General features: G+C 64.6%; 6 protein-coding genes across 6 annotated transcripts; 5 read left to right on the top strand and 1 right to left on the bottom strand.

Annotated features, from left to right (window-relative positions):
* Positions 1 to 1,801: 1,801 nt before the first annotated feature.
* On the top strand, positions 1,802 to 3,062 carry EMIHUDRAFT_248791 (hypothetical protein; the record flags this gene model as incomplete). Its single annotated transcript, XM_005761526.1, has 3 exons — positions 1,802 to 1,948; positions 2,042 to 2,590; positions 2,670 to 3,062. 3 exons carry the CDS (start codon positions 1,802 to 1,804, stop codon positions 3,060 to 3,062), a joined length of 1,089 nt encoding a protein of 362 aa, XP_005761583.1.
* A 1,337-nt stretch (positions 3,063 to 4,399) lies between these two features.
* Positions 4,400 to 5,590, bottom strand: EMIHUDRAFT_120764 (hypothetical protein; the record flags this gene model as incomplete). Its single annotated transcript, XM_005761525.1, has 1 exon — positions 4,400 to 5,590. The coding sequence occupies one exon, from the start codon at positions 5,588 to 5,590 to the stop codon at positions 4,400 to 4,402; it is 1,191 nt and encodes a 396-aa protein (XP_005761582.1).
* Positions 5,591 to 8,072: 2,482 nt separating this feature from the next.
* Positions 8,073 to 9,772, top strand: EMIHUDRAFT_248787 (hypothetical protein; the record flags this gene model as incomplete). The annotated part of the gene is made up of 2 exons (XM_005761524.1): positions 8,073 to 8,144; positions 9,389 to 9,772. 2 exons carry the CDS (start codon positions 8,073 to 8,075, stop codon positions 9,770 to 9,772), a joined length of 456 nt encoding a protein of 151 aa, XP_005761581.1.
* A 2,842-nt stretch (positions 9,773 to 12,614) lies between these two features.
* On the top strand, positions 12,615 to 13,133 carry EMIHUDRAFT_248784 (hypothetical protein; the record flags this gene model as incomplete). The annotated part of the gene is made up of 2 exons (XM_005761523.1): positions 12,615 to 12,759; positions 13,015 to 13,133. 2 exons carry the CDS (start codon positions 12,615 to 12,617, stop codon positions 13,131 to 13,133), a joined length of 264 nt encoding a protein of 87 aa, XP_005761580.1.
* Positions 13,134 to 16,037: 2,904 nt separating this feature from the next.
* Positions 16,038 to 16,361, top strand: EMIHUDRAFT_77074 (hypothetical protein; the record flags this gene model as incomplete). Its single annotated transcript, XM_005761522.1, has 1 exon — positions 16,038 to 16,361. The coding sequence occupies one exon, from the start codon at positions 16,038 to 16,040 to the stop codon at positions 16,359 to 16,361; it is 324 nt and encodes a 107-aa protein (XP_005761579.1).
* Positions 16,362 to 17,321: 960 nt separating this feature from the next.
* Positions 17,322 to 19,729, top strand: EMIHUDRAFT_248780 (hypothetical protein; the record flags this gene model as incomplete). The annotated part of the gene is made up of 4 exons (XM_005761521.1): positions 17,322 to 17,767; positions 19,146 to 19,326; positions 19,509 to 19,637; positions 19,709 to 19,729. The coding sequence occupies 4 exons, from the start codon at positions 17,322 to 17,324 to the stop codon at positions 19,727 to 19,729; spliced, it is 777 nt and encodes a 258-aa protein (XP_005761578.1).
* Positions 19,730 to 20,442: the final 713 nt, after the last annotated feature.

The following is a 20,442-nucleotide window of genomic DNA, read 5'->3' as shown; positions in this document are numbered from 1 at the left end:
TTGAGGTACGCGTCGGGGCGGCAGTGCCGCCATTCAAAGATGAGCATCGTCGGACTGAGCGCGCACCACCCCGCAGACAACCAATCTTGCGAGGCGAGCATTTCGCAGTCGAGACCTTCGGTGTCGATGATGAGTAGCCTACGGGGGGCGCGCCGCGCAATCTACCCAGCGGAGCGGCAGCTCTTAGCAGCTCTGTTCCGCACCCCAGCCGCTCAACGCTCTCCCTCTTTAGCATGCCGAGCAGCGACGTGCACCGCACCGACTCCACAGCTACTCGCGACCGGAGATCCTCCACCTGAGAACGACGGAGTCTGCCTCTCCCCTCTCGAGTAGGGTGGTGCGAGGTGTGGAGCTGAGGTTCGTTGGTATCTGATCCTTCTCCACCGTGAGTTTTGCGCCGGGCTTCTGCACGCTCAGCAGCGTCCGAAAGTGCTTCTCGATGTGCTGCTTGCTAAAGGAGCCTGTGGGTGGGTGGGGTGGGTGGGGTGGTGTGGTGGTGGTGTGGTGTGTGTGGGTGTGGTGGTGGTGGGGTGGGGGGGGGGGGGTGCTTGCTGGTGTGAGGTGACACGCAGGCGAAAGGTACCGAGCTGTGCCGTCCAGTAGGGGAGGCCTTGTGTTGCAGGCAGCGTGTAGAATGGGAGCGAGCGTTCGTCCTAAGGCAAGGGTTAGAGCAAGGTAAACGTGCTCCACCGCATGTGGAAAGTGCTGAGCTATCCACCGCGTCCTCACGTCTTGAGACAGTCAAGGCGTGCAAAGAGGAGTGTATTTGAGCATGACCCGACTGGAGCAGCGGGAGTTAGCAATGGCGGATGACGACCGCTCCACACCCTCGAAGAGTATTGCACGATGGGGTCTCGCATCTAACGCTCCTCCTCGCTCCCGGGGCAGATGCCCTGTGCAACCACGCGCACGCGCGAGGGCGGCACGTGGGGCGTCGGATTGGCGGCCTTGACCCGGCCCGCTAGCTCCGTCGCGACTGGAGGGGACGCCTCCACGAGCAGTACGCTGGCCCACGTCACCTGTTGGTGGTGAAGAGAAGCGGTGACGGAGAAGCGGTGAGAAGGGCAGTAGCATGACAGGGAGAATGAGGGGAAAGAGACAGACTGACAGAGGCGGGCAGTGATTGGCACCAAAGGGACCTCGCCTTGGAGACTGCGTTGTACACAGGGTCATTCGGGTCGCCTCCAAAGTGGTGTGCGCCCACCTGCAGCGAAGGACGGCTCGCTTGGCGGCGGTGGTAGCATTGGCGGGGCGGCGGGCGCCGCCGCGAGGATGGTTGTGCGTGCCCTTGTGTGAGGCATCTCGTAAACCAAACCACGACGAGGGAGCTGTTTTCGGGCATCGTCTGGGCAAGTTTGGGATACAAAGACACCGAGAGGCCGAGTCCTGCGACGCCGTGCCCTGGAGTGGTGCGGTGATGGTGCAGCATCGCGTGCTGCATCGCCTGCCTGTGCAGCTCCGCACGCGCCGCGGTGACCGGCATGCGGTCCGTGTCTTTAGAGTTTGAAAGGTGTTGTATTGCATTAGGCGGCTGGGCGGCCGGGTTTCCCCCCGCCGGGTACAGATCGCACACAAAAGCGCATCCCGGGCCCAAATCTCACAGCCCCCCCAAAAGATCCGGTGTGGCCCATTGGGGAAACATATTTTGTCAAAATACAAAGCTCCCCCCGAACCACCGCTAAATACACTGAAAAATATAAGACTTCTACGGCTGTGATTTGTGTGAGCTCTGTGCCTTGATCTGGGACGTGTAATATCGTGCGACCTTCCAAGTTTATCGGGTTGCAGCGTGTGTGCTTCCATGGGTGTCACCGCCTTCCTCGCCGTCGCGCTCGACAAGACCATGCGCCGCAAGAAGGCCACCGAGCACGCGCCCGACGTGGCGCCGCGCCGGCTTCGTGACCTGCATCCACTGGACGCCCTGACTGTCTTGTTGGCCAATTTTAAGGTGCGCGATTTCCGAACGATGTATTGCTTGCTGTCGTTAGTCTGCTCCGCGCTGGTGAATCACAAGTTGCTCAGTGGCCATCCACTCGCGTAGGCACTGACAGGGCCATACCTCTTTGGCCAGAGCGACGCCTCAATCATGCGGGCGCTGACCTGGATTGAGCGGCCATTTCTGATCTTTGCGTTCTGGGTCGCGGGCGTCCTCCTTCCCTTTGCGCGCCTGGCCAGCCGCGTTGGCGTGCAGTCGCGGGATGACGCTCTTCCGTCACGAGAGCCAGGCCGCGCGATTGCAGTGCGTGTGCACGAGGCGCCGCAAAACGGACCGGACGCGCCTGTGGTGCTCTGGTTTCACGGCGGAGGGCTGTTTCTTGGCAGCGCAAGGGGCGAGGACGTGCTTGCGCGCTACTTCGCCGCTCGCCTGAAGGCCACCGTCGTCAGCGTCGACTACCGCCTGACGCCCGAGTACCCTTGGCCGAGCGCACTGGATGATTGTGAGGACTCCGCGCGGGCGGCGGCCACGCGCTGGCCGCGCCGACCCATGCTGGTCGCGGGTATGTCGGCCGGTGGCTACTACGCGATCCAGCTGGCGCTCGTGCTCGCGCATGCTGCGAGCTCCGATGCAGCCGTCGACGTGCGTGGGCATGTGGCGATTGCGCCAATGGTGAAGGCTGTAGCCCTTTTGTCGCGCACGTACAATTGTTACTCTGATCCTTTGCATGCAGGTCGGCCCCTTCACCCACTTTGACTCGGTTGGCGCCTGCTGGGAGCTCGCACTCTTTCCACACCGTGCGATTCACTTTGGCTGGTCAAAGCTGCTACGTTCTGCGCCGCTTCCTCACAAGTGGGACTGGCGCATCTCGGCCCTCCTCGCCTCTGACGATCAACTGCGCCGCATCGCGCCTGGGATCGTCACTTATCACCATTTCGATACGCTCTGCGACGAGGGCCGCCTGTATGCGGAACGGCTCGAGGCCGTCGGCCGTCTCGCCGCCGGCGCCCGGATGCCGTACCCACATGGCAGCAGCGTGGGGATGGGCCACGTCCTCAGCTGGGCGGCCTCCGAGATGGAGTCCCTCCTCGGAGCCTCTGCGAGCGCTGCGTCGCACAAGACATGAGTCATCGGGGATCGGGCGCCGGCGGTGGGGTAGGCCTCTGGGACGTCAATTTTGCAGCGTCAAGGCGGCGCCGAGGCGCGCGGAATGCAAGATAACACTGTTTTGGGTAGACCGTTCCACCGAGGTCATTACCTCTAACGAGTTAGAAGTAGTGCGCTCTCTCCCCTGCTCTTTCGTACTGTAACTCTATCGTACCAACGGCGTAAAAGGTGGACATAATGCTCCCTCCCGGCCCACCGGCGCCGCCAAGCATCGACCATCGGCCTCCCCGCAGCGGCACGTGGACGATGAGGTTGCCGACGTCGTGCCCCGCGCGCTCGTGATGGCTTCGCGGATGGTGAACCGTTCGAGCCCTTGTTGCACGAGCCCGCGTAGCTTGCGCTGTCCGCCTGCCCAGCTGACCGTTCCGTCTCTCCCCTGTGGTCCGTATGCGATCAGAGACGCCTCCCGAGCCAGCTTGCCGTCGTGGGGGTCTTCCACTTTGCGCCCGAGGTAGGCCTTGGCGACGACGTCGGCGTAGTGGTTCGGGAAGACGCCGCAGTGTGCGCACACCCATTGGATGACTAGGTCTCCGCCCGCCCGTCGCCACCTGGCCGCCCTGAGGCTGATTCGTTCGAGCAGGGCTGGGCGGTGATGTTTGTACAGGTGCCAGGCGCTCCCTGTCTGCTCCGCCGTCTGGACTGCTTCGATGGCTGGGTTGCAGTCGCTGAGGATGAGCAGCCTGGGGGCCTCTGTGCCCCGTGGGCTGGCCTCCGCCCTGAGCATGCAGGCATCGATCGCGGTGAGCTCGGCGTCGGCGATGCTGCTGCCTGGCGGTAGCGCCCCTCCGTATGCTGTTGGTGTGCCGTCGTCGCCAACCCCGTGCCACACTCCCCATGCCGCATGCGGCGAGGCCTTCCCCGGCCTCTCCGCGCGGGGCAAAGCTGCCGTCGGTGGCGCAAGCGTCGGTGAAGTCGATCGTGTCGTGGAGCGTGATACTCATCCGCGCCATGGTCGCCGCGCGTCACGCCTGCGTTCATGGTCTTGGCTTCCCGCCATCCGACCTGTGAGTTTTATGTGTGAGTGTTGCTATTACTGTGCAGCACTCTGACATACCTCGACGAGCGACAGCAATGTCAGCGCGACATAGACGTGCTCTGGCGGCGCCTCGGCCCCAGGCGCCCGGGTCGCCAGGGAGCGGCGCACAACCTTTGTGCAACTCTGAGGGCGACCATGGATCATGGTCCACACACCACAGTGCAGACCGCACCACCCCGGTGTAAGCCGAAAAGCCGGTACGCGGTAGAGACCGCGCTCCTGCGCGGGTCCTGGGGTAAAAATCAAATTTACTAAATGTGTCACGTAGCCGGACTCCAAGAGTGCGCCGGTCTGGGTCTCTCCCCCGCCAAGGCTGTGGCCGCCCGGCAGTCCCCGGCCGCCCCAACCTCCGCGAGCTGCAGGCTGAGGGCAATGCTCAGCTCCGCGCGACTGGCGCCCACCCCTCGCAGCGCCGCGACGCCCTCGGGGCCGATGCGATTCGAGGCTAGGGTGAGCCGAACGAGCCGGGCGGCGCCGCCGAGGCCGAGCGCGGTGGCGAGACCGACGGCGCCCCTTGCCCCCACCTGGTTGTTTGACAGGCGAAGCTCGATTAGCTCGTCAAAGACGTGGAAGGCGTCGGTGAGTGCCGAGACGCCGCTGCTGCCGATCGCGTTGCCCCCCACCTCGTTCCCAAGGCTGAGCCGCCCCAGCCTCTGCCCTCCCGCCGCCAGCCCTCGCACGAGCGCCTCGGCGCCGGCGTCGCCAAGGCCGTTCGCCTCGAGGCTCAGCTCGCGCAGGCGGGGTGCGCCACCGCGCCCCAGCGCGTCGGCGAGCTCGGAGACTCCCGCGTCGCCGATTCGGTTCCAGCCGAGGAGGAGCGAGTCGAGCGCCCCCGCGCTGTGCACCGCGATCGCCTCGGCGAGGGCGGATGCGCCGCGGCAGCCGATGCAGTTTGAGTCGAGACGGAGGGTCTTCAGCAGCGGTGCGAGGCCGAGGAGCGGCGCGAGGGCGGCCGCGCCGGAGCAGCCGATCTGGTTGCAGCCGAAGTCGAGCGTGCAGAGCCGGGCGAGGCGCAAAGCGACCGGGCCCGCCAGCAGCCCGGCGAGCGCGCCGCAGTCGGCGTCGGTGAGGCCACGGACGCAGCACTGCAGCGTGTCGACGCCTCGTCTCTCTGCGTCATCCAGCAGATAGGCGGCGAGCCCGGCCGCGGCGGCCGCCTCCTCGAGAACCGCCTCGCCGAGGCAGAGCTTTTTGCAGAGGATGCCCAGGCCGCTGGTCCCGGCCCCACCGCTTGCGGCGTCGCTACTAAGGTCGGCGGCGCTGCCCTCTGCAGAGGTTGGACTCGGCGCCGCAACGGGAGAGGGTGGCGCTGGCGGCGCGACATAGTGCGAAACACTCGTCAGCTCGGTGCCGGCGGAGTGCTGCCTTCTGCCGTGGAGGAGCGGCCGCGACTGATCACACTCGTCGACGTCGTGGCCATCGAGCAGCACAAAGACATGGTTGCGACTCATGGCGAACGCCTTCACCACGGGAGCCGCCCAAGCGATTCTGCGAGGATCCGGCGCAGAGGGGCCCCCGGAGGGATGCTCAACCGCTCCACGCCCGCTGCAGCGGTCCCTTCCTTCGGCTCCTGTTAAAGGATTCTTCTGCAAACCGAAGGATTTTGCGGCCTGCTCAGAGTGAGGCACCCGCAGAAACTCACGGCCGTCAAACTAGACGCCAACACTCCTCCTTTACCCGCCGGGCGGGCTAGAGGCCTCGCGGCCGTTGGCCCTAGCACCCAGAGCGGGATGAGATTCGCCGACGTCAACGCGGCGCGGCTGCATTTCGAACGCGCCACACCGACCCCGTCGAGAGGCGCCAGCTAGCACCGCTCGTCGGCCGCCACAACCGAGCTGGTCGGCATCTGAGTTGAGGCCTGCATCAAGCTGCATGAGTGCATCGGCTGCGGCCTCAACAGGTCCAGGCCGCTGCTGGATCTCACAGACGGCGTGCTGCTGGGGGCGGGCCCGAGACGGCTGCAAATGAGCCGAGTGCAGTGGCGAGCCAGAGGCTGCCAGGGTCACCAGGTGGTAGCCCTTGCCCATTCTGATCAGGGCTGTGCTTTGGTGGGGCTTTGCTTGAGCATGTGTGAAGTGGGAGTGCGTGCCGGCGGTGTCTGTGGGTGAAACAGGCGTGTATGAGGCCGGAGAGCCGTGGTATGAGCCAGAGTGGGCTTCATCACCCAAGATAAGTGCGGTTACGGATAGCTCAGACTTGCTACTGATAGGCCTGGGCCAGTAGAGCGACAGAGAATGCGAGGTGGTGAGCTGGGAAGCCGCCTCGTCGGCACCTGGACGTGTCGCGATGAAGTGCCAAGAAGCACCTTTTGCGGCTATTGCTCAAAACTGTGGGAGAGAAGGCCTACATATTATGACTGCATGCATGCATGTGATGCATGAGGTCTGCGGGACGAGACATATCACGGTCGTTGGCACCGGTAATGGCCGCCAGAATGCCCTCGCAATCGCCTCGGATGGGGCCCACCGGAGACAATCTCGAGCCCTCTCCGTGGCATCACGAGCCGGCGTGAGCTTGGAGACCCAACATAAGTGCGGTTTCAGACACCTCCGGCCTGCTGCTGATGGACCTGGGCCAAGAGAGCGACAGAGAAGGCGAGGTGTGAGCTGAGAGGCTGGAGCGTCCGCGTGTGACCTGGTCGCGATGCAAGTGCTACGAAGCGCCTTTTGCGGCTATTGCTCAAAACTGTGGGAGAGAAGGCCTACATATTATGACTGCATGCATGCGCCTGGTGCATGAGGGCTATGGGTCGGGACATATCACGGTCGATGGCGCCGGTAATGACCGACGTAATGCCCTCGCAGTCGCCTCGGACGGGGTCCACCGGAGACAATCTCGAGCCCTCTCCGTGGCATCACGAGCCGGCGTGAGCTTGGAGACCCGAGATAAGTGCGGTTTCAGACTCCTCAGGCTTGCTATCGATTGGCCTGGGCCAGGAGAGCGACAGGAAAGGCGAGGTGGTGAGCTGGGAGCAGGAAATAGCGCTTCGTGGCATCTGCATCGCGACAAGGTCACACGCGGACGCTCCAGCCTCTCAGCTCACACCTCGCCTTCTCTGTCGCTCTCTTGGCCCAGGTCCATCAGCAGCAGGCCGGAGGTGTCTGAAACCGCACTTATGTTGGGTCTCCAAGCTCACGCCGGCTCGTGATGCCACGGAGAGGGCTCGAGATTGTCCCCGGTGGACCCCATCCGAGGCGATTGCGAGGGCATTACGGCGGTCATTACCGGTGCCAACGACCGTGATATGTCTCGTCCCGCAGACCTCATGCATCACATGCATGCATGCAGTCATAATATGTAGGCCTTCTCTCCCACAGTTTTGAGCAATAGCCGCAAAAGGTGCTTCTTGGCACTTCATCGCGACACGTCCAGGTGCCGACGAGGCGGCTTCCCAGCTCACCACCTCGCATTCTCTGTCGCTCTACTGGCCCAGGCCTATCAGTAGCAAGTCTGAGCTATCCGTAACCGCACTTATCTTGGGTGATGAAGCCCACTCTGGCTCATACCACGGCTCTCCGGCCTCATACACGCCTGTTTCACCCACAGACACCGCCGGCACGCACTCCCACTTCACATATGCTCAAGCAAAGCCCCACCAAAGCACAGCCCTGATCAGAATGGGCAAGGGCTACCACCTGGTGACCCTGGTAGCCTCTGGCTCGCCACTGCACTCGGCTCCTCTGCAGCGGTCTCGGCTCTCGCCACGACAGCACGCCGACGGCAAGCTTTGAGGTCCGTCGGGTGGACCTGCTGTGGCCGCAGCCGCCCCTCACATGCAGCTAGTACCAGGACTCGACACTGGGCCCGCTCATCTTGGTCGTGGCGGTGTGTGTGAAGGATGCGCGGCCGAGCCGCTGGCTGGCGCCGCTTGAGCGTCCGAGATGGCCGCAGCACAAGCTGTACGCGCTGTCACGCGTGGCGTGCACGGCCGCGATGGGTAGGCTTGTTGTCGGGGCGCGCTCGGCGCCCGAGAGGTGCGGCTCCGGGCTCGGCATCGGCGGTGGAGTGTGAGCGGCCACCAAAGGACCTTTGGTCCGCTTAGAGAGTGCGACAGTCCGCTTCGGTATTCAAAAGAATGCTTTAATAAATAAGCTCGCGCTCGTGCTTTTTTATTTTTGCGAAGCCAACCATGTAGATGAGCCATACGTGTATATGGCCAGCGAGTCGTGCTCGGCGGGCTCTCCTCCCGCCCCGAGCTGAACGGGCAGCGGGGTGTGGCGGGGAGCTTCGAGGGCGGGCGGTACGCGGTGGCGCTCGAGGGCGGCGGCGAGAGCGTGCGGGTGCGGCCGGGCAATCTGTCGCCGGCGTCGGTGTCGGCGGTGCCAGGCGGTGTCGTGGAAGTCTCCGACGAGGCTGCTGCAGCGGCTGAGCGTGGCGACGAGGCGGCGGTGCTGGTGTGGCTCGACAGTGGCGGGCGGGCCGACGCGACGTACGAGAGAGGCGACGTGAGCGGCATCACGCTGTTGACGACCGCCGCCGCCAATGGGCACGAACAGGTGGTTGACTTGCTGCTTCGGCATGGGGCTGAGATCGACCTGCAGGACAGCCGCGGCTGCACCGCGCTGATGGGCGCCGCCGGCAACGGCTACAAGCGGGTGGTCGAGTTTCTGCTGAAGCACGGCGCGGAGATCAACTTGCAGGCCAACGAAGGCGGCGCCGCGCTGATGAGCGCCGGCAACAACGGCCACGAACGGGTGGTCAAGCTGCTGCTGCAGCGTGGCGCAGAGATCAACCTGCAGACCAGCAGCGGCGGCACCGCACTGATGCTCGCCGCCGGCGAGGGCCACGAGCGGGTGGTCGACCTGCTGCTACAGCGCGGCGCGGAGGTTGACTTGCAGGAGAGCAACGGCGCCACCGCGCTGATGTTCGCCGCCCTCCAAGGCCACCCCGCCGTCGTGCTCCGCCTGCTGCGGGCGGGCGCGGATAGAAAGCTGCGCACTGAGGACGGCAGGATGGCGCTGCAGATGGCCAAGAGGAGGGGCCACGCCGAGTGCGTGCGCGCCCTCGAGGAGCAGGCAGCGGCGCAGGCAGCAGCGAAGAAAGCAGCGCAGGCAGCGGAGGCAGCGGCGAGGGAGGGGGAGAGGGCGGCGGCAGAGGCGGAGGCAGCGCGTCATGCCGAGGCGCTGCTGGCGGAGGAGGAGGCGGAGAAGGAGGGGGAGCGCACCAAGGAGAGCAAGAAGGGGAAGAAGAAGAAGAAGAAGAAGGGGAAGGGCGGCGGGGGCGGCGCTGGCCCGTCGCGGGAGCCCGAGGATGAGGCAGCGCTGGCGGCGGCGGAGGAGACGAAGTTGGCGGCGGTGCTCGAGGAGAGCGCGAGGCTGGAGGACGAGGCGAGGCGCGCAACGGAGGAGCAGGCGCCTCCCGCCGAGTCGGCCGACGACCTTCCGCCGAGTGAGGAGCGGCCCGCTGCGGCGCTCTCGCTAGCCGACGCCAACTTCGACACGGGTCGCGCAGCGATCCCAGAGTCCACCATGGGCGGGGAGACCACGTGCATAGTATGCTTCACCCGGCCCAAGACACACGTGGCCGGGCCTTGCGGCCATCAGTGCGTCTGCGGTCCTTGCTCCGATCGGCTGCAGCTGTGCCCATACTGCCGCGAGCCGGTGGTGATGTGGATCGCGACACGCATTGTCTAGGGACAAGCTCGCTTGTTGTTCGCTAGTTCGTAGTTGATGTGACGACGTTAGGGTTGTCAAACGTTAACTTTGGGCCTAACAGTTGCATTATTGTTGGCTGAAATCCTCAACGTTGTTCAAGTGTTCATCCCAGCCCATGCTGTTACTGTTTGTTACTGTTGTTACTGTTTGTTCAGCGGTCAGCAAGCAGAAAATGCCAAAACACCCGGGTAAACCCCGAAAATACCTCTGGGTTTTCCCGGGTATTTTCGGGTATTACCCACTGGACGCTGGAGATCGTCGTGGGTCACTGCCAGGCCTTCCTTATTGTTGTTCAGCCGGCCTAACGTTAGCTACTGTTGTTGGGGAGCCCCACTGTTGTTCTGTTGTTACTGTTAACACTAGCAACACTGTTCAGCTCTTTAACGTTTGACAACCCTAGACGACGTGCCCGGTGGAAACGAAAGTGGAAAGAAAGAAATCAGCGGGGAAAGACGCCGGGTCAACACCTCCACTTCCGGGCGGTGCGCCTTTGCGTTTATTTTTTGAGCCTTCGATGTTTACAATGAAATCGGCCCGGAGGGCCGGGTAGGACTAGGAGGGGTCTACGGCTCTAGGTTACCTCTACCTCTGAGGGCCTGCGGCCCTCTTACCTTCACCTCTGGGCAGCCGTGGGCCCTTTACCGCTACCTCTGAGCAACGTAGCCGTGATTTACCTGTGCGTGATCTCGACTCGAGGATCTCGCGCGAAGAGGCGAGTGATCTCTCGAGTGATCTCGAGATGTTGAGATCTCGATAGCATACAACATAATCTGCGATTCTTACTCGCCGAGAAAATAAAATGCGCAGCCGCACGAGTGTTTCTGAGAGCCGCTTAGGTGAGTGGCCGACATTTCACAAAATGGGCGCCGCCAGGCGCGCCCCCTGAGTTCTGCTGCAGTCCGCTGCGGAGAGCAGCGAGTGGAGCCGGCTGCAAGACAACAACGGCCTCGGCTTTTACCTACTCACGAACGGCGCAGTCTACATTGATAACATCTCGCCCACCATTTGCAGCACCAGCGCCGACGCGGGCCGCACCGTTGAGCTCCGTCACCATCGCCATCCTCCACCTACAGACCGCTGTTAGCTGCGAGGCTGCCGCTGTCGCCATGATGCGCGACATCATGCTGCATGATGAGGATGAGGACGTGCGTCGGTACCCGTGGGACGGCTCCTCGGTCATGATGGAGAGGGGGGACGACACCGCCCGATCTACCCTCCGAGGTCCCTCGGCGGCGTGCACCTCGTCCTCGATCCTGGACCGTGTTTTTTTGTTATGACCCCGCCCCCCAATGAACACACCAGTATGACACAAAAAACATCTCTCTCTCTCTTTCTTCCTGTATGAGCGCCCGCGGTATTTCTTTTTCCTCTTTGACGAGACCTATCTACGCACCGTGACTTGGTCATGAAAGACAACAGCATGTCACCGCCAGCCATTCCGGCTCTCATGGATCCGTTTGCGCCGCCGCCGCAGTCCGCGCCGCCGCCGCCGCCGCCGCCGCCACGACGATGCGTCCTCTACGGCTGCAACACCTACACACCATCCGGCGGAGACTCAACCTCCTCAGACGACATGTCGATGGTCATCGCCCTGCCCGTCCTCCTTTTGTCCTTTCCCCTCTACGTGCTGGTTTTCAAACTGCTAATGCGCTATCGGCCCTGTCAGCGCCGCGCACACAGCTCGAGTGCTGCCAAGCCGCCCGTTCTCACCACTGTCGAGGTCGACACGAGCGTGCACCGAGGCCTGTGGGTGGTCACGATGGACAAAGGAGTGTGCATCGTCTACAATCCTTCGCAGCAGCCCAACCCTGAGTTGTCTCAGAGCGCCTGAGACACCACACTCCGCGGCGTGTGCGATACCGGATACCGCGGTGTGCCACCACGCTCGCTCTGAGAGCAATCGTAAAACACAAGAAGTCAAATGTCCGCACTGGACATCTCTCCTATCTCCCTCGCGGACAGCGCCGGGGGGCACACGAATGAAACTCGAGAGACACGAGACATAAAATCACGTGTCGCTGTCAAAGAGCGGTCTCGGCACCGGCCGCTTGCCCAGCGACACCGCACCGCCGCCCACACCGCCTCCCAAGCGCCGAGGGAGGGGCTGTACGGCGTGCTCGGCAACGCAGAGGGCGGCGTCGGCGGCGAGCGCGCGTGCGAGGCCGGCGGCGGCGCCCCGCCCGGCTGGTGGTGATGGTAGGGCAGCGGCGGCGGCGGCGACGGCGGCGAGAGCAGCAGTCTCTCGAGTCGGGCGTCGGCAGCTGGCTCAGTGGCGGCGGAGGCGAGTGCGGCCGGCTCGCGTGGTGGTGGCGAGCGATGTAGAGCGCGATTTTGCTGTAGAGTTTGTTGTAGAGGCTCTACAGCCAAACCGCCGGGAAGGCAGTGACTCAAAGAGGTCGAGCCGCGCTAACGGGGTGTCTCCGAGCTTACTGGAGCTCTGATGGACGGCCCTGACTATCCCTGACACACAGAGAGTCACTCTGACGGCACACAACATTGCGTCGCGGATCAGCGTCCCGATGAGAATGCTCACGAGGGCGCACCACCCGTGGCCTCGCCCAAACACAAAGGAAGCGGAGACTCGGCTCTCGAGGAGCGGGCCGTGGACGTTCCTGCTAAAGAGTGAGTCAATCGCCTCCCACACCTCCCCTCCGACGCGGAAACCAACAGCGCCGTAAAAGAAGGCCCCCGTCCATGCTGCCCCGTTCCCGCCCCAGAGCACCATCTCCCTCTCTCACGGTCACGCGAGAGATAGAAGACGCACGCGTGCCGTCCAAGTGTAGAAGAGCAGTCGTACGAAACCATGCAGTAGCCCTCATCGATGCAGGCGCGTACAATCGCGTCCCCGCGCCTGTCGCGTCTAAAAGACTCAACGTATGGACCCGTCTTGGCGGAGCGGAGTATTCTGGTGCGATTGTGCATGCATCGGGCGATGATCGGCGTCGAGCGAGGCGGATGGTTGGTAAGTGCACTTGCAAATGACGGGTAGCTCGTGAGCTTGGCTTGCATTCGGCGAGTAACGTCGTTTGGCCTACTTCTCATCGGCTTCCACGCCTCCTCTCCCTCGTCGCCCTCGCTGCCCTCGCCCTCGCCCTCGTCGCTCGCGCGCCGTGCGTCGTCGTCGGACCCCGACCAGCTTCGGTCGCTCACCCTATAACTGCGTCATGACCAGCCTGCCATGTGTCGCCGGTGCCGCATTCGTCGCTGTGCTTCTTTAGCAGGCGGTGGACTGTCGGCTGCGAGGACGGTCGCATTTGCGCGAGGCGAGGCGAGCATTCAGGCGAGTTGCATGCGCCATGACTCGCGCCAGCGCGTGCGGGAGCTCCTGGCTGAGCGTTGAGTCCAGGCGAGTTGCGCTGGCCACTATCGCTACTTTACGCCGAGCCGAGCTGACGCGCCGAGGCGCCGGCCAGTCGCAGCCGTGAGGCATGCCACAGCAGCAGAGGCACCTGCCACCCATTGGGCGGGCAGACAGAAGGCCAGGGCAGCACTGTCAAGTGCAACGCGCCTCATGTCGGAGAGCGACCGTGCCTCGTTCGCCGCTTATGATGTAGAGTTTGTTGTAGATATTTCACGTTGTAGAGCGCCTCTACAACGCTCTACAACGCACGCAGTTCGTCACGCGGCGGATGTAGAGCTCTACAGCTCTACAGCGCTCTACACTCTACATCCTCTACACCCTCCCTCACAAAATGGAGCACCAAACACCCTCCCTGTCGTTAGTTACCCTCTGTCTGTCTGGGAATCTCCGGAAACGCAACTGCTGGACCCTCCTTGTTTCCTTCTGGTTTCGGAAATATGTGTGAGAGATTTTAGCAACATGCACGTCAGGGATTAGGCCGAACGCGGAACGGACGTGCGACGACTCGGACGGCGACGGACTCCGAGGAAGGGCGACATAGACTCCACTTTCTCCACACACAGCGACGGCGTCCTCGACCGCATCCCTACCACTGAAAAAAGAGAATTGTTTCTCAAAGAAAGAAAACAGACAACCCAAGGGAGGGATGGGAGGACGGCACGCCGCCACCACACAGGGGGTAAAGAGAATTCTTTCTGCTCGAGAGAGAGAGTAGTAATTTTTTCCGCTCCAACAAGGCGGCGGTTGGTACGGACCGCGACGGGCGCCACAGCGGGCGTCTGCTCGGTCACGCGCGCGAACGCCAACTGGATGCCCACGGTGGGCGAGAAGGTGGAGCTACACTCGCTGCGGTCTGTGCCAGCCCTGAACGGCAAGCTGGCGGTGGTCGTCGGTGAGGTCAGGAATGCAGCCGCGCGCGCGGCGGAGCTGCGCATATTTTTTATATGTGCGCCCACCGGTGTGACGATCGAGGGCGGCACGCCCACGATAATGACCCAATGAGATCGGCTCGTTTTCGAACTGAAATGAGATATGTATGAGACCAGGCGTCCCCTACCCACCAAGAATCGGAACCCAGCGATTGCCTTCCGGGAGCTGCTCCCACTGTCCTGTGCGCGCTCGCTCCCATAGGCTGTCCACGCATCTGGCCACGTGTCACGCCTGCCGATGCCCGGCCGGGGGGTAAAGCTCCGGAAAACTTGACACCGAAAAAGTTAAAATGTTGTGGTGGTCAAGAAAAAGAATTCTGTCGTGTGGGGCTCCTCTCAACCCCTTACGCACTCTTCACACAGGGGCACTCACAGCACACGTGAAGGTTCACGGGGCCGACTACAGTGTCTCTCTTTCTCCCAGTAAGCTATAAGGCAACTAAGACTCCCGCCGTTGCAACTGCCATGTCACGGCCGGTCGGCTGCAGCTCTCGCCTCGCTGGCGGCGCGGTCTGGTGCCGCGGCGCCCAGCTCTCCTTTTGGCTCGCGGCGGCTCGCCGCCGCGGTGCCGAACAATGTGATCAGTCTGGATTCGTCCCGGCGTGCCGCCGGTGCCGCTTCCTCGCCAATTTTTGGCTCGACCAGTTTGTCGACAAAACTGTGCCAGAGCCCCTGCTGCTCGACTGAGCGGCGGAGCCGGCCCGTCGCGGCCGAGAGGCGGTGCGCCGACACCGGGGCTACGGCTCGGGACCGTTTCCAGGCTCTCTCGAGCAACCTCAAATTTTGATGATTTCATGACCGCCACTTTGCTGCACACTTTGACCACAACCTCGCGGCCCGCTGCGCGGCTCTCCGAGCGCGAGAGGAGTCGTCTACGAGGCGGCGGCGAGCGCAGGGGCGGCGGCGCGGCGGCGCGGCGGCGGATCGCGGCGCAGACAACGGCAGGAATCTGCGGCAGGCTGCTGCCTGCTGCTACAGCAGCTGCTGCTGCTGCTGCTGCTCCGCCGCTGCCGATTGTGGACACGATTCCCCCGATCACCCCGCCCGCCCGCTCCGCCCCGCCCGCCCGCCTCTCCCCGCTTGCCCGCCCGCCCGCCCGCCCGCCCGCCCGCCCGCCCGCCCGCCCGACCGACCACCCATTCCCATCACCATCTCACATACCTTCATATAGGCGCTCGAGACCTCCTCTCGCTGCCTACTCGCTGCCTCGAGGGAGGAGGGGAAGACGTCGAGCTGAGCTTGCCTCGCTTGTACGGAGGCCCCTCCCCGAAAGGGCAAGTATTAGCCACAAGAAACCCGAGACCCCTCCCCACCACCCCAATCCCCCCACCCCCTTGCTCCCCTCCCCCCCTCGGGAGGGCCGAACTGAGGCGCCCGTGGGGACCCCGCAATTCCCTTCCCCCCTCGGAGGGCCGGACTGAGGCGTCGAGGGCCCCGCTCTTTCCTTCGCATAGCGGCCACTCTTCGGATCGCTGGTCGAGCGACCCGGGGGATGCCCCGCGCGCCTGACCCAGGCGCGGAAACGAATCTGCGAGGCGTGGCCGCTCATGCGGCCCGATGGGGAGGAGGGGAAGACGTAGGGCGTGCTTGCGCGCCTTTCCGAGGCCCCTCCAACCCACCCGCGCTAGGTCTCGGGTTTGACGCATGGGGTCACTCCCGCGAAACTCGGGAACTAGCCGGGGCAGTCGGAGAAGGGGCAACTCCGTGCACTGACGGTCGGCCGTCAGAAAACACGCCTCCGTGGCTCGGGTTACACCAATCCTCGCTACCCAACGCGGCCAAAGGACCTCGAGAACCTCGAGAGAGAAGCTATAAGTACGTACGTACAGCGGGGAGGAGTGGGCTCCTCTGCCGCTCCTCTTGCCAAAAACCGAGTTTCACAATGACGCGCTCGCTGCGACTGCTCGCGCGCCGCTGCTCGTCGATCGTGCGGCTCGGCACGGACGATCCGCGGATGTCGAAAGTCGTGATCCACCGAGGCGTCGTGTACACGTCGGGGCAGACGGCCGCCGACGCTGGAGACTGTGTCGAGAAACAGACCAAGTCGTGTCTTGCAAAGATAGACGCGCTGCTGGCGGAGGCGGGCACGAGCAAGTCGAACGCGCTGAACGCCACCATCTGGCTGAAGGACATCGAAGCCGACTTCAAGCGGATGAATGGCGTGTGGAACGAGTGGGTTGAAGCGGACAACAAGCCGACGCGAGCGACCGTTCAAGCCGCTATGGCCCGACCCTCCATCCTCGTCGAAATTCAGGTAACGGCGGCGCTTCCAGAGTGAGCTGAGGTGCGGCCGGCGCCCGCTCGACCCTCTCTAGTCTCTCGGGAAGCGCGACGCTCTTCACGCGGTCAGCCTCGTCTTCCGCCTCCTGCGCTTCGCAGCTCCGCCGCCGGTCGCGGCACGCCTTTGGCGACAAGCCTCTCCGCCGCCTGCCCGGCGATCGATCCCAGTCCCAGTCGGACGAGCGCATCAAGCCGAATTCCCAGGTCGAGCCCACGAGGCGACGCTGCTGATGCGTGCTGCCCTCGGCGCAGCGCGGCGCGCGGGCCATCTGAGACCACTATCTCTTTGTCGGGCCGCGGTGTGCGCGGCCTGTGCGTGTGCGTCTCCGGCACGGCCCGGTGCGGCTGTGGCGGCGCGCCCGCCCCGGGGCCCAGGTGTGACGCAGAGCTCGCACTTTGGTGAGTGCTGTGGCTCGTGTCGGTCAGTCGGTGTGTAGTACGCGCTGTGCGGTGCGACACCGTGCACAGGTGAGGCCCACAGCACTGCGACGGTGTATCATCGGGATAATGGTGAATGATACACCCCGGCGTCCGCACCCCGCTGCCTCGAAGCTCGATCCGCAAGCCCCTTGCGCCTTGGCAAGCGAGCCAAGAGCAAGAGACCAGAGGGGGGTTGGGTCCCCAGGCGCCATTTGGCCTGTTGGTCTTCAAAAATCTCTCTCAACACGTCAACACTCTCAAGGCGCCATCACACCAGGCAGAGGCTCCACCTCCAGCGTCCAGGCGCTCCTCCTTCTCCGCGAAGGAGACAGGACTCAGGAGCACAGGACGCTCAAGCCCGCAGACTACCGCAGAGACGACGCCACGGCCAGAAGCTGAAAGCCTAGAGGTGTTAGGTTGCTTAGGCAGCGCCCACCCACACGGCACAGCAACTCGAATCCGACAGCCGCTACCGGCACCTGCCGGACAGCTCCCAGGAGAGGGGGTGGCACCCGCTGGGCGCGGCACCCGGCTGCACATGGTGCCCTGCCTGCTGGCCCTCGGCTTCACGCCTCCGTCGTGGCCTCGCCGCGCCGAAGCTGCGTCCTCGCGATTCGCACTCGCCCGGTTCGACCGCAGCCGCGCAAATGTTGAGAGGCTCGCCGACCGGTTTGAGGCGTACGAGGCGGACTTGCTGTCAAAAGCCTCCGCCGCCGCCCTGATGACAGCCTTCGGCGGCTTCGTCGCTGGTGCTGCCGTCGCCAGTGCTGGCCTGCTGCCCGGAGGCCCAGCTCGGACAAAGAGCGTGCCGCTCCCGCCTCCTATTCCTCCTCCGTCTCAACTGCTGGCCACTGCTCCGTCGCCGCCATCGAACTGGTTCGGGACCTTTGCCTCGTCGGCGCCCTCGGCTCTCGAGACTCTCCTCTTTGGCTCCACTGCCCTCACCTCCGTCGGCTTTGTCTCGCGCAGCAGAGAGCTGGAGAGGTCGGAGAGGCAGAGGCAGGAGCTGCTCGAGCAGCTGCAGCTCCAGCGGGCAGGGCCGAGCCCGGGCGGGCCCGAGCGGGCAGGGCCGAGCGGGCTGGGCCGACAGAGCAGCAACTCCGCCGCCGCCCTCGCTGCCTCGGTCTCCATTGCCGCCGTCGCGGGCTACACCATCGGGACTTCACAGGCGTTGTCGAGGGACTTGCCAGCGCCGGCCGCCGCGGCGGCAGAGAGGCGGGCGGCGCGGAGGCAGGCGTCGGCGGCGTCCGAGGCGGCGGATAAGGGAGAACAGAGCAAGGCTGGTAAGGTGAAGGCGGAGGCGGCGGCGAAGGCGGCGGCGGCGAAGGCGGAAGCGGCGGCGAAGGCGGAAGCGGCGGCAAAGGCGGGAGCGGCGGCAAAGGCGGGAGCGGCGGCAAAGGCGGAAGCGGCGGCGAAGGCGGGAGCGGCGGCGAAGGCGGAAGCGGCGGCGAAGGCGGAAGCGGCGGCAAAGGCGGGAGCGGCGGCAAAGGCGGAAGCGGCGGCGAAGGCGGAAGCGGCGGCGAAGGCGGAAGCGGCGGCGAAGGCGGAAGCGGCGGCGAAGGCGGAAGCGGCGGCGAAGGCGGAAGCGGCGGCAAAGGCGGAAGCGGCGGCAAAGGCGGAAGCGGCGGCGAAGGCGGAAGCGGCGGCGAAGGCGGAAGCGGCGGCGAAGGCGGGAGCGGCGAAGAAGGCGGAAACGGAGTCGGAGGCGGCGGCAGCGGTGGAGGCGGAGAAGACGATCGCGGCGAAGGCGGCGGCAGCGGCAAAGGCGGACAAGGCGGCGGCGGCGAGAGCGGCGGCCTCGCAGGAGGCACAGACGCTGAAAGCTGCACGGAGCCAGCAGCGGTCAGAGGGCGAGCTTGCGGCTCAGCGCTTTGCGGCGTGGGCGGCCGATCACAAGCTGAGCGTGGCGGCGATCCCGGCGGTCGCGCTAGTGGGCGCTGCCATCAGCCGAGCCAATGCAGAGGCGGAGGTGGGGAGCGCTGGTAGCGGCGGCACCGGCGCCACCACCGTGTCGGAAGCCGCCTCGACGGTCGCTGCGCAGACGGCAGCGGCTGTGCCGATTGAGCCGGCGACGGCGAATGCATCGGCGGATCGAGAGGCTAGCGCGGCCGCGGCGGAGGAGAAGGGGGAGGAGGCGGCGGCGGGTCTGGCCGCCGCGGCGCCGGAGGAGGGCCAGGCACAGGACGCCGTAGAGGCGGCGGAGGCCGGGGAGGAGAGAGATGAGGCTGGTGCGCACGGCGTGAGTGCGGCGAGCCGGGAGGCGGTGGCGGAGGCCGAGACGGGTGCGCAGCGCGACGAGGCGGCCGAGGCGGCCGCTGCCGTGGGCGAGCGCCAGCGGGGACCAGCTGCGGGCGGTGTGAAGATCGCCAAATGACTGGTTCAAGCTGCGGGTAGGCCGGGACCAAGGCTGGGACCAGAGGTACGAGCTCATCGTGCGAGCCCTGTCGCAGGGACGCCTCTCCGAGTCGGACGCGGAGTTGCTCCTGCGCTTGCTGTCCGACCTCGTCCGCCGGATGAGTGCGCTACTGCCTGGCAGGCCGGAGGTGCACGCGGATCTCGAGCAGGCCGGGGCTCGAGAGACCCCAGACACCCGTGCCTATTCACACCCGTGCTCCTCCTCGCCCCTCTCTCACGCTCGGCCGCTCGGCAGCTCGCCCTCGCTCGGCCGATCTCGCCCTCCGCGTCGCCACCCTTCCCACCTCTCCTCTGCTCCCTCCGCCTTTAGGCTGTCGGGAGTGCGGCCCTGCGCGCTAAGGTGCTCAGCGGCGCTGTCGACGCCGCGGACGTGAGCCGGTTGGTCGCGGCAGTCCACGGGCCGCTCACGCAGCTGGTCGCGCCGGTGCAGGACGGCGAGGTCGAGGAGGTGCGGCGGGCAGCGCTCGCGGCCGGGACGCCCGCGCGCATGATGGCGCTGCTCCTTTGCAGGACGGACACCATACTGAGTGAGACGGAAAGGCTCGTGCAAGGCCAAACGCAAAGAGGCGAGGGAGATAAGAGCTCCACATAGAGGAGAGCGGCATGGAGAGCGGTTTCCGATCCAATATTGTACTTTGTACATTCTTTCGGGGCGCGTCGATGACAGGACCTGGCTCTAGGCTGGGGCGAACAGGTGAGACGTCTCTGTCTCACGGGTGTTTCGTCCCTGTCTCAACGCTGTGCCACAAATGCGTCTCAGTAATGTCTCACATACTCTCACCGATCCGCTCTGCGTTGTCTCAGCCTTGGTCACAGCAACAGTCTCACTTTAGTCTCAAGGATGTCACACACACGGCACAGTGGTGTCACAGTCACCTTCAGAGACGTGTTTGACGGACCCAAATGTTCACCCCTGCTGTGTGACAATGTCGTCTCTACTACGTCTCGTCATTTCATCTCAGAGCGTCTCACACTCGTCTCACGGTGAACAAGCGGCAATCCTTGTCTCACTCGTTTGCTCAAGGCCAGCGTGCGATGGGTGTGACAGTGTGGCCTTCACATGCGGACACACAACGAGGAAAGGTTTGAGTCGCGATGACTCGGATAACGCTAGCCGCCTCAGACTCAAACCTTGCCTCCACTTGGCAGGGTGGCAGCGCCCGCCAGTCGCGCCGCGCCGCCCTCCGGCTCCGCGCGCCGCCTTCTGCTTCTCAGTCTGAGTCTCATCCGCTGCCGCTCTGCTC

This window comes from Emiliania huxleyi (assembly GCF_000372725.1).
Source record: "Emiliania huxleyi CCMP1516 unplaced genomic scaffold EMIHUscaffold_704, whole genome shotgun sequence".
Lineage (NCBI taxonomy): Eukaryota > Haptophyta > Isochrysidales > Noelaerhabdaceae > Emiliania > Emiliania huxleyi.
Note: the sequence above shows the minus strand (reverse complement) of the source record. Positions and strands in the feature narration are given on the sequence as shown.